This window comes from Erithacus rubecula (assembly GCF_903797595.1).
Source record: "Erithacus rubecula genome assembly, chromosome: 2".
Lineage (NCBI taxonomy): Eukaryota > Metazoa > Chordata > Aves > Passeriformes > Muscicapidae > Erithacus > Erithacus rubecula.
The window spans coordinates 57,027,111-57,039,816 of record NC_136685.1 but is presented as its reverse complement, the minus strand read 5'-3'; the positions used below and the strand labels follow the sequence as shown (position 1 = coordinate 57,039,816).

At 39.7% G+C, this 12,706-nt stretch overlaps 1 protein-coding gene across 1 annotated transcript in view; it reads left to right on the top strand.

Moving 5' to 3' along the window:
- Nucleotides 1–12,564, top strand: part of CNKSR3 (CNKSR family member 3) — a 54,097-nt gene extending 41,533 nt beyond the window's left edge. Inside the window, exons 8-13 of the mRNA XM_079331578.1 lie at nt 2,389–2,457; nt 3,176–3,322; nt 4,854–4,978; nt 7,351–7,559; nt 8,054–8,143; nt 9,621–12,564. Of these exons, the coding sequence (XP_079187704.1) occupies nt 2,389–2,457; nt 3,176–3,322; nt 4,854–4,978; nt 7,351–7,559; nt 8,054–8,143; nt 9,621–9,919 (939 nt within the window). The 3' untranslated portion in view covers nt 9,920–12,564. The remainder of the gene's footprint in view (nt 1–2,388; nt 2,458–3,175; nt 3,323–4,853; nt 4,979–7,350; nt 7,560–8,053; nt 8,144–9,620) is intronic.
- Nucleotides 12,565–12,706: the final 142 nt, after the last annotated feature.

Genomic DNA, 12,706 nt, shown 5'->3' with positions numbered 1-12,706 from the left:
GTATTTGCTCTCCACTGGCAAAGTCAGTCTCCCCTAATGGGAGCATTTAGTGGTAGTGGGCTAAATTCAGTAATGAGTAATGAAATCAATGAGCTGTCCCGTGACAAAATTACCTTGCAGAGTGAAAAGACTATGAACAAGTAAGACTTTAAGAGTGGTCAGCTGGAAGAAGTATTTGGCAAGAGAGCCAACTAGTTTTTACTGCAGGTGGTTCCTTGTTTTATTTGTACACTGAGTCCTTTGTAGCTGAGAGTTTATTGAAGGCTTCTGGGCAGCCCTTGAAGGAGTGGACCTCTAGCCAGCAGCTGAGGCTGGCAGGTGATGCTGTGGTGTTTTCAAACAGGCTCCTACTGTCCAGGAACAGTGACTGAAAGAAAAAAGAGCAGAGAAACTTGGCTTTTGCAGCAATGCTGCCTTTTTTTTTTTCCTTTCTTTTTTTTTTTTTTTTTTTTTTTGATGAATGAGAATGAACCAATGATTCTAATTGTTTCCCTGCCAGGTCCAGGGACCAGGCAGGAGAAGGTGGAAATCTCTGCTTGCAGTGCAGAGTGAAAGCTTCTATAGCTTTGATACTATTATTCTGCCATACTCTGTACAGGATCTGCCACAGAAACTACTTCCACTTTTGCAGCAATTTTAATATCTGATAAATGCAAAAGAATGTAATAGAGACTGCTGACAAGCCACTTCTGCATGTAGGTCTTATTTTGGGTCTGTATTCCTTTAGCATTGAGTATTGTCCTAAGTGTCTGCTTTTTGTTATCAACACTGGTTCTTCCTTTGGGGAAACTCCTGCCTTTGCAGCAGCAGAATTTGACAAGTGCCTGAGAGATCTGTGAACAACTGATGACTTTATGGTGATGTGATATCATTTAGATTACCCACGCTCAATTTTCTTGCTAGACTTGGAATAGTATTTTAATAGCGATCCCCAGGAGCTGATGTATGGGAATGCAATGGAACTGCATCCCTGTCTTGACAGAACTGAACAATAGAAGACTGGGGAAGTCCTTTTGGTATGAGTCAGCCAAGAGGATTCCTGAGTTATGCCCTCCTACGTGTGACTTTGCATGCCACGTTTGCCCAGAGCTAACCTTTGCTCTTTCGTCTGTTCTCACATGTGATCCCAGTGCTGTGACCTGTCACTTGCTGCAGGAGCTCTCTGTGCAAGGGTCTCCCACCCTCCTTCAGATGAGCTGTTAGTCACCCAAAGGACAGCTTGAAATGAGCTTTGTTTTTCACAAGCTTACTCTGGCCCAGCATTTTTTCACGATTCTGGTTGACTCCTATATGTGCAGCTTTCCACAAAGGCATTTCCTCTCAGAGGAAGCAAGAAGACAATGAAGAAAGAGGGTTACTTGTGATAGCTGGAGCCTCCCACAAATTCCCTACGTTTTCTTCCTTTGTTGCACTATTTATTCTTAGAGTTCTTTCTGTAACAAAGTTACTTGAGGTCTAAAGGTGTGGTGAGGTGGAGAAGGGTGTCCTCAATCCCAGTGCTTAGTTCTGGAGTCTCTAGGAAGAGCTGGCCTGTTGCGTGGTTCCTCATGGGCTGGGGGGAATGGGAGGAGTTGCTGTCCTGTGACCAGGGTGCAGCACGTACCAAGGTATCATGTCTGTGTGCTCTGGGTGTTGTCAAGGCTGGTAGGAGTTGGTGTGTTATAGCAGTGAGAGTGTTTTTAAGAACTGCAGCAAAGGCTGGTGCATTGCACCAGCTGTTGATAAATCTAAGTATTGACATGTTTATCCGTTTCTTGCTGGTGGCTCCCCAGAGCTTAGGTTTTGTTCCAAGAAGATTGTATTTTAAAGTGTACTATTATTAGATAGGTATTTGAAAAATACCTGTCTATGCAAATATTTTTATCTGCTGACTTTGGTGATTCAGGCAGGCAGTTTCACATTAAAGTCAGAAGCTTTTATTTACATTGGAAAACAAAAAGGGAAAGTGCAAAGGATCTGTCTTGTGGATTGGAGGAGTTTTGGTCCTTTGTTCTGTACATTCAAAGTCTTAATGTATTTTTAAAAATAAGTACACATTTATTTAAAAGTTGTTTAAGATGATTGTTGTGTTAGAAATCCTCATCAGTCCTCTTCCATTACTGTCTAAAACTAGTACAAACTGGAGGGAATAGGAGAGTGGAGACTGCCCCATGACTTAGATACAATTTGGTAACAGGTGGAGGCTATGCCTTCTCTCTTCCCCTTTTGTTCCCCCAGTATTAAAATAAACAATTTGGTTAATTTACATTTCTCAAGTCATCAGCAGATGTGAAAATTATGTGTAATGAAGAGCATTGCTAATGCAACCTTTGACTTAGATTGGTGGGGGTTGCTGTGGGAGGGAGAGAGACCTGCTGCAGCTTGTGAGTCTTGTTTTCCTCTTGGCAGTCCCCTGCTGATCGCTCCCAGAAGATCCACGCTGGAGACGAAGTGATCCAGGTTAATCGGCAAACTGTGGTGAGCAGCACAGACCTTCCCTTACGCTTGCTCTGCACCACAGGGGCTGAATGGATGGGGTCAGCAGGCAGTTCTGGTGTTTTCCTGGTGAAATGTCTAAGGCTTTCTAACATTTTATTTTCAAGAAAAATTTTATTCTTTACTATATTTTGATAAAATAAATATGCAATATTTATATTTAATGTTTTACGCATCATTAAAATATTTCGTGTTGAATTTAAGACCTGTTTTAAAATGCCTTTTTGCAATCTGCTGAAATGCAGATAAAGAGCTTTAAAAAGCTCCCCCATTTGCAAATGGTTGTCTAGTCAACTGCATCTGAAAACCTGGGTATAATGATTATATTTTTGCTTAGCACATTAATCAATGCCTTTCAATATGAGAAAGAAACACGACAAAAGTAGCTCACTGTGAATCCCTGTGTTTGTCAATCTGAGCATATCCATGCTAGGACTGGAACTGAGGTATAAAGAGCACTGCTTGATATCTCAGTATTTAGTTTACAGCTTAAGTAGAGAATTTTAAAAGAAAACTAAGAATCTTGCAAAAAAAAGAGCTTTCCAATTTTTTAAAATTCTTAAGATGGCTTTTTTGGATCCCTTATGTCTTCTAGGTTTGTGTCAAAACAAACAGTCTGACTTGGGGGATTTGGGTTTTTCTTGTTTCTTTGCTTTCAGAAAAGAACTGCTAAATAAAAGATGTCTTTATTCTCTTCCAGGTTGGATGGCAACTAAAAAATCTGGTGGCCAAGTTGCGAGAGAATCCTGCTGGAGTTCGGCTGCTGCTTAAGAAACGTCCTACTGGCTCTTTTCATTTCACTCCTGCCCCACTGAAGAACCTGCGCTGGAAACCACCCTTGGTGCAGGTGAGAGCCTGCCAGCCCCACTCTGACCTCAGGATGGGAATGCCTTGGTTGCAGCTAGAAAAAAGAGAAATGCCAGACATGCCCCAAGTAGTCATGTTTGAGTATAGGTCAAGGCAGGTTAGGTGAAATGGCTGTCCTCCTATGGTTCCTAGGTAAAAGGGAAAATGTTCTTCTCTTTTACTTTTTTTTCTTTCCTTGCAACCAGATAATGCCCTTTTGGTACACAAAGGGACTAGGTGTGCTGAATATTTTTATCAGTCTGTGTGTCACTGGGAGAACTTATCTGAGGCAAAACTGCTGATATGTGTGGAATTCATTAGCAGGGAGCAATAAATAAATGCTTTCTCTATTTATCTCAGTAATATATTTTTGCTGAAATAACCTAAGATTATTCCATTATTCCTCTTTTTAGTCTAGTAAAGGGTGAGAAAGAGTATTTTTTTTCAAGAAATTATTTAAACTACATGTTTAAATAAGATTTGGTTGTTGGACAATGGGTATTAAACAGACATAGAAAGTGATGTTAGTAATTCTTAAATAACCATGTTGAAGAATGGCTTGTTGCATTAGGAAACTTAGGACTTAATGCTTGCAGGAGCAAACAGCCTAACTGAATTTAAGCTAATTATCTGGAATTAATAAAACCAGGGAGAGTTCCCCCTCCTCCACCTGTTCTGATACAGGTCTCCCTACAGCCATGGGGATAATTTAAACCTGTGAAATGCTGATGGCTGTCACTAGTCCCCATGAAGGCAGATTTCTCTCAGAATGGATAAAGATGTATACTTGACTACTTGTTCATCCTCCTTTCACCCCAATGCACGTGTCCTGTTTTTGTGGCATCATGCCTGATGTGTTCTACCAGTGTGAAGAGCTGAGGTGGGCTGGCTTATAGGCTATGCCCAGCAGTGCTTCCCTGGGGGAGGGAGTGATTGGAGAAGAAAGGTCTTTGAAGTCTCTTCTCTCCTGTAGGCAGACAGGAACCTGGAAAGATGCTGAGAATATGTAGAAGTGAGTTGTAAAGATGAGCAATGCCACATCTATTTTTAATTTGCTTCCCTGGCCCTAGTTATATCCATTGATCCAATCTATGATGAACTACTATATTCTTGTCTGTGCCCCAGGCACAGGAGTGTGTGGAATAAAGGTAGCACATGCCAGCTTCACAAGGCTGGTTAATCATATCTGTATTTAGCAATTTCCATTCTTTTAATGCATCTGAAAATAGAATAAGGGGTTTTGTCTCAATTGCTTTTCTTGTCTGTGGAATTTACAGGAAAAATAGAACTGGAAAGAGCAAAGTATTCTTGAGCAATGTATTACCCATGATAGGACTTCTGTGGGAGGGCCTGTATAGCTAGCCAAAACTGGGGGTGGAGGAAAATGTGAATTCTAAGAGTTTTTAAAGTGTTCATACATCATTGAGATAGTAGTTCACTGGAGGATGAAAATGGTGCTATTGATTATTAAATTATCTTTTTGTGAATGATAAATGAATGTTCAGATGTTTGACAGCTGTTTAACATTTCAGACCAGTCCTCCACCACTTTCAACTCAGTCACCAGAAAGCACTGTGGATACCTCCCTGAAGAAAGAGAAGCCAGCCATTTTGGATCTGTACATACCCCCTCCACCAGCTGTTCCATATTCTCCTCGGTATGCAAACAAACACTGAACAGAAACCTCCTTCATGCACTTGTTTCTGAGCTGGCTTGCTGTTAGAGCTCTGTGCAGATCAGCTTGAGGAAGCTGCAAATCTCAAACTTTCTTCTAGCTGCCTAAATGAGTTGGATTGCTTAAACTTATGCATATACTGCCAGGATTATAACAAATTTTATTACTGAAAGATTATTGAGTGCCACTGAGTTGTTCCCAGAACAAGAACCAATGTCATCACTGGTTTTGTTGTGAAGTTATATTTCTGACACTGCTGCACACAGCAAGAAGTAATTTTTGTCCCTAACATTTTTCACTGTTGGATTTTTTCTTTTTTAGCAAGTTGAGTAACTGTTGTGGGAGTTAGGATAGAAAAAAATGTTATGTTAAATGACACCTATCATGTTAAATTTTTAAACTTGTAAGTTGTTTAAAACAAATATGTTCCCACTGAAGGGAAGGGAGAGGCAATACATCAACTTTTATTTTTTTATCCTGTGGTGCAAGCTATAAAAATGCAGACCTGTGTGCACAGTGGGAGGGGGAGTTATGTATATGGTAAGGCTGACTGTTGTTTGTTCTCAAGTCCATGTTGACTCATGCCAGAACCCTGCCAGCTGATCTGGGAACATGATGGAAAACAGGGTTTTCAGGCAAGATGTAGAAGGCAGGCATGCTTCCTGGCCTTCCTTGACATTTTAGATTACATATAGATAGCCCAGCACAGAAACTGTGACATTTTGCTGCAGGCATTGTGGGAGAGCATTGCCTCCTGTCATGTAAGGGCTGACACAGAGACAGAGATTGTATTACTGCAGTTTTTGGGGCAGGACTGGGAGGGGGGGCTTGCTTAGGTAAGGTCTCTTTACTGAAGTTGGACCTACCTTGACCTGCTCTGCGTTGCTTTTATGGTTACACATGCTCAGTTCTTATTAAAAAAAAACCAACCTAAATGTTTAAATTTTTCAACATAATGGCAAGCACATAGATTTAACAGATGAATGCCTTAGTAATTTCTTCATTAAATTTCAAGCACATTGGTGAATTATGTCCATGTGCTTAATTTGTTTGTCTTTTCTAAAGAGATACAAAATTATATTGGGGTTCAAATGCCTTTAGAACCTCAATCTCTGTTGAAAAGGACAGAAATTGCAGTCTGAGCTGTAGAACTTGTCCTGGATGATGGGTGGAAAGGGAAAGGCATCTCGACTTTGACTTTTAAGAGAGTAAATGTAAGAAGATATAGCAGGCAGGAAGAGGAGGAAGGATAATTCTTTTGCCTTCTATTTGGCCATTTATTTTGACCTCTGCATGTTTTACTTTTCTCTTGAAATTGTAGTGCATTTGTGTGATGTTTGCTTTTTTTTTTCCCCTTCATCATCCTATTCTCTTTGCTTCCTATCATGGATCTCCTCTGCTCCACTCTGGGAGTCAGAGAGCAGTGTTTGGTTTCCCTCCCCATGGCACAGTCTCCACATGGTGGTGGTGCAGGAGAGTTACATTTCTGGTGTAACACTTGAATGCAATTTTTGTCCTTGCATATCCATAAATAGCTCCTTTCTATTCACTGAGCTGTAGTATTGTTCTTGCTGGAGAGCTGGACAAGTGGGATGTGCTGTCCAGGGCCTGCTATGAATACTGGGGTATATGTGTGCTTAGGCAGTCAGCTATTTGTTTTTGTGCCTGGTTTGGCTAATGGTTGCTTCAAGCAATGAGATTGTAACATGTAGGAAGGGGAAAAAAACTTCAGGCAATCTTAACTTGAAGGGTAGCTTCTCTTCCAGAAGTACTTGTAGAATTTAAGCAAAATCATATATGTATATATATATAGAGAGAGAAAGAGATACACACACTATGAATCTGCTACTGAAACTCAAAAGGAGGGAGAGAGAAGGTGGTAAATATTCAGTGACAATTATTGGACTCCTACAATGACTGAAAGGCAGAGTCCCTCAGGTGGAGGTAATAGGTGTTACCAGTACACACACAGAGATGGATAAATTTATGTAGCACTCTTGAGTCACAACTGTGTACTGAACAAGCAGTGAATCAGGGGCTTTGATGCCCTCAGGACAGAAAAGTCTCATTTATTGAAATCTTTTGCAGGAGTGGAGCCTCTGAATTTCTCAGTGTGTTAAATTACTGACTTGTTAAGAGTGAATTAGCATGAGGGGGATAGCTTTCTTCTCTCCTTGTTAAATATAATGAAGTCTTCTATCACCTGACTTATTTGGGGTTTTTTCCCAGCTTGTTTGCAGCACAATGCCAGTTGTCACAAGCATGACTTGCTGCTAGAAACATCTTTCAAACCTACTCATGTCTGTATCTTTAAACTCTTTCAAGGCACTAACTGGAGTGACATGTCCTTTCAGAGATGAAAAGGGGAGCTTTGTGTATGGAGGAGGCAACAAACGCGGTCAGCCACTGCCTGGGTCCAAGGGCGCCGAGTCTCCCAATTCTTTTCTGGATCAGGAGAGCCGAAGGCGAAGGTTTACTATTGCTGATTCAGATCAGCTGCCAGGCTATCCCGTGGAAGTAAATATCCTGCCAGCCAAGATGAGAGAAAAAACACAATCCTATGGTGAGTTCATTCCACTCTCGTTATCACTGTTGTGATAAGGGCTTTGATCAGTCTGAGTGATTTGTCTTAGAAAACTGCTCGTCAGACTTGGTTGATATTAAGGCCGTTTGTACAAATTGTGGATGTGCAATTCTGCATCTGAAATTCTACATCTGAAATAATTTATCTTAAATGCTGTTATTTCGTAATGAATATCATTCATCATGAATATCATAATGAATATCATTCTGCTGCTACAGAAAGTCATTTCCACATGTATTTTACTTATAACATTATGTCCATTCCTGCTCTAAATAAGCAAGAGGGCAGCTGTTAAATCTCAGCACACTGGTTTCTTATAGGTCTCCAGTGGAAGTCTCTTCAAGTGTTATTTTTTTCTACAATTTGAGCTCCTTATTGCTCATTTCTCCCTTTGTTTATCTGGGAAAAGCAAAAAAAAAAATTGGCTTCGTCAGCTTTATGTAAATCCTCGTAATTTTCTATGTTGTCTCTAGGAAAACCTCGTCCTTTGTCAATGCCTGCTGATGGAAGCTGGATAGGAGCTGCAGAACCCTTCTCTAGGCCACGAGGATCAGGGAGAAAAGGTAAGGTTCTGGGTTTTGTCCCTCATTCTCTTCTTCTCCAAAATACCCATAGGGTGAACTATGTGAAAGCATTTAAATTAGGCATGGATTATGGTTTACACATTGCTGAACTGAGGCAAGATGACCATTGTTGGGTTTAGTAGGAATGCCAGATGGTAACTGAAATTTCTAAGGCTATTCAGTGATGGGACTCAAATCTTCTGCCTTAGATTTGCAGTGAGAATTAAAAGTTAGCTAGAATGATCTGCTAGGGCAGATATGTACTTGTAACTTTATAGCACAGGTTAACCATTTGCTCTTGCACACAGCCCTCTCCTTTTCTACTGCATTTAATATTGATCGTGAAACTTTTTGCAAAGTCTTTCTTTTTGTTTAGCTCAACATGGAGGCTGGTGAAGGAGCAAGCTTGTTCACAAAATGTAAAATGTAGGGCCTTTTAGGAGCTGCTTTTTACTGCTATTGATGTTAGAAAGGAACATATTTTGCAGGCATCACTATGAGAGAGAGAGAGAAGCTCATAACATTTTGTGTTTGGTTGGATGGCTTTTTTTACTTCCTACACTGTCTTCTTCCCACCCTCTTTTGCATCTGAAAGACTATTTGAGTCCTGTTATAGTAAGAAATAAGAATGACTAGTTCATTCTTGGAATCAGTTATGAAAGCTAATGTCTAATTCAAGGTAAAATCAAAGCTGGATTCCACTTTTTTCATGTAAAAGTAGAAGTTGATAAGGAAAAGAATCAACCTGGAAGGATACTAACAGAATGATCACCAGGTGGCAGGCAGGGCTGTTTTTTGTGCATGTTTTTTTTTTTTTTTTGGTTTTACCTTTGGTTTTGTGTTGCCTTTTTTAATGCTTGAAATGTAACTAAGTGCTTCAGGCTTGTATTTAAGTTGTGTTGAGTCAGAACCAAAGGCCTACCTAGTCCAGCAGGGTGTCTTTAGCAGCAGCTGCCATGGTCAGGTGTCTAAGGAGGAGTGAAAACAGAGAGAGCCTCACAAATCACTGGTCAAAATCAGGGATGGAAGTACTTACATCTTCACCTGCAAAATTAATTTCTATTGTCCAGAGCATTATTAGTAACTTTTTAAGTTACTCATGAGTTATATTGAGAAGTTTATGGATTCAACTCTGTAGTCTTCAGCATTTTGAATAGCATATTAGAGGAAGGTTTGTTACATCTCACCTATGATAGTGATTTGCATGAAGGTAGTCTATATCAGCATTTTTTGTGTGTGTGAATCTGGAATATAACAGTCAAGTGGTATCTCCCTGTGTGTGGATTTATTTCATTATTTGTGTTACTGTAAAAACATTAAAGATGCAAAAAGCTGTGATTTCATTGATAGCTGCTGATGTCCAGGTTTTTTATGAGCAAGTATTTGAAGTGTAACCAGAATACTTTTTTAAAAACAGAAAATATGGGTGGAGGGTTTTGAAGTCAGCAATAATTGTATTTTCCTCCTGTTTGTATAGGTGAAGATGTCCTGTGCAGGTACTTCAGCAATGAAAGGATACCCCCAATCATTGAGGAGAGCCCCTCCACGCAGCACCCGCTCTGCAGGCCAGTGTCTGACAAGCAGCTGGCGAGGGGAACGGATTATATTCGAGGCAGCAGGTGCTTTATGAATACAGACCTCCACAACAGTGCAACAATTCCTTTTCAAGAGGAAGGTGCTAAAAAATCATCGGTTACGTCATCCACAAAATCCTCCTCGGCAGAGCCCTCGCTGCTGGTCAATTTGATCACGAGACTGAAATTGTTGACTCATTGACTTGTCCCCAGTGCTGTTACCAAGTGCCTTTGCTCGTGGTCACACCTCTCTACTTTGCAGCTTAACTGACACACAGTGACTAATGCGGTTTTCTTTTCCTGGAGAATCTTACACTTTTGCCTTTTTGTTTGTCATTTTTTGATGGATCAGAGGGTTTCACAGTACAGGGAGGGGAGAAAGATAAAGATCAAGTTCCTGTTCCTGGCCAAAAACTGAAGGCATTTATTCCCGTGGAAATGAGTAAAATTTCAGTAAGGTGGAGGCAACACATGACCTGAAAAATGGGTAATGACTCAGAGGAAAGCATTGCATTACTGTGAAGTCCAGTGGCACTTTAGTTGTCTGAATGCTCAGAGGCTGGTGCTACTGGCAGGGTGTCAGTATGTAGAGCTCACAGAAGTTGTCACTCTCCGACTGGGAAAATGAGCAAGGAAGCAGCAGTTTCATGCAACTTGATGATGCTGCTTCAAGTACTGCATGAGATCAACCTTGTGAAGAAGAAGTAGGGTTACTGTTCTTTCTCTGATATCCAGAGTTTCTGTGAAGTCTTAGGAAGAGAGTTCTCTTATTCAGAGATTTTAGGATGTTGGACTAATTTAATTTTAAGTCAATCCAACCTTATATATGTAATCTATTTTATTGAAATCACAGTACAAATAAGAAGCACTGAACAACTGCAGTGCTCATCTGTGAAGGTATATGGATTGCTACAACATGCCAAGGAAATGCATCTGTAGAGGTGGTGAAAGAATATATATTTTTTTTTCCTTAATTGTTTAAGAATGACTTGCTGTTAACCAAAGTAACCTTTTAAAGACAGTCCTGTTGGACTTATGAGAACTTTTACAGTGGTTCAGTTTTTGAATGACGTGTTGTTTTTATGAAAAATATGTGCTATCATACACTACAAATGTAAAACATCTTGCTATTTTCTATATAGCTCTAATTTTTACCCCTCCAGAATTTTAAAGTAGCATTGGGTATTTTAGGAGGAAAATAAAACTTGTTTAACAAAAGAGGAGGATATTAAAGAGGTGTTGCTTAAGAAGGAATGTACATAAGATTGTTAGTATGCAAACAGTTGTGTTTAAAGTTATTTAAATGTTAAATATAGTTGTATATATTTTTTACATTTAAACAGATAGAGTTTGTACCTTCCTGTATTGAAGTATTGGGTGCAGCTTAGTCGAATGAAAAGAAAATAAGATTTCATATTACCTTCTAATTATAAGACTAACTATTTTTGTAGATGATACATTGCCAACAGCCTCTATTCCTTTGGTCTTGCTGAAAAGAAGGATTTATATTTAATAATTGGTGGGGAAAGAGAGACATTAAATGCTAGTTTGCACTTAGGACTGGGGCAGGAATCACATGTGATAACAGGATGTTGAAAACACACCATAATTCTGTGAGATGTCACCATTTGCTGCAACGAGCTGATGAAGTTGTGCTACAGCCCCACAGAGAGAGACAGGGTGTTTTATTCACTTCTCAATTAATTATGTTTGATTGTGAGTCACTAAGGGCTGGGGAGGCTGGTTTGCACCTTTCTGATCAAAGCAGAAATATTTGTCTTCTGCCACTCTCCTCCACTCCCTGAGATGGCAGTCTGTACTAGAGACAGGAACTGCTGCTGTGTTTGCAGCTGCATCCTAGAACAGTTTGGTTCTGCCTCCAAGAAAAGGGCTGAAACTGCCATGTTGTAGGCTCTGTGGTGTAGTATAGTCCATCCTCAAAAAGGCTGAACTGTTCTAAAGGTGTTTTCTAAACAAGACTTAAATGGAAATTCTGTTCATCTTCAATGTAGTTTTCTGTACATTAAAAATGAATGGGGGCCATCATGCTTAACCTGTTATTGTGTATAGTTATAGCTCTACAGTTTAGGGGTAAAAATCTCTTGGGCTCATCTCTTGATGTTGAAGGTATGTATATCTATCAGATCAAAATCTGTATTTAGGCTGACTTCCCTAATGAGTACCATGTAGTTTTCAGATGTCCTGCCATGGTACAGTACTCCACAATACTCTGAATACACAGTCATGGTGGCAAAACAATGCAGTTAACTGGAAAAGATCATAAACCCCACAAAAATGGAAAATAATATTTAATACTCATGCGTACATGTGTAGGTGAGGATCATGCACTTTTGAGATATTGAGCAGGCTTCTGTTGTACTCTGTAGAATATATAAAAGCCAATAACTGCTTTCTCTTACATAACCATTGCAAAAAAAAAAGTGATTTTGGATGGCGATATGTGAGAGGAAATAAGACATAAAAATGAATACTAATAGCTTGTAGAGACAGTGCAGGGCAATTTTCCAAGCTATATGTTTCCTCTACTATTATGGACAAGTAAATTAATCAGTGTTTGAATTCTGGATGATCAACAGAGGTGGATACAGTACTGGGAGTATTATACTAATTTTGTGCTAATCAATGAGCCAGTAATTATTCCTTCCTCATGAGCAGGGCTTGTTTTAGAAACAGCATGCTCCATACTCTTGGTGCTCATTGAACAGAAAGGAGAAAAAATAAAAATCCTAAACATAACCAAACCAGGAAACAGATGGGTGAAGACTAGCTTTATAGTTGGAGAGGATAAAGAATTTTCTTCTTACATAAATGTTTCTTTAGTCCCAATCTTGTGTCCTGTTTTACTACATTGCCACCAAGTAGTCTTCACAAACTTCTCTATACCTGCAAACACATCCTGAATGGACCAAGTTAAACCCCTCATCAGGCTTTAACTTACATCTTGATGAATCCAGTTCAGACCTTTTTT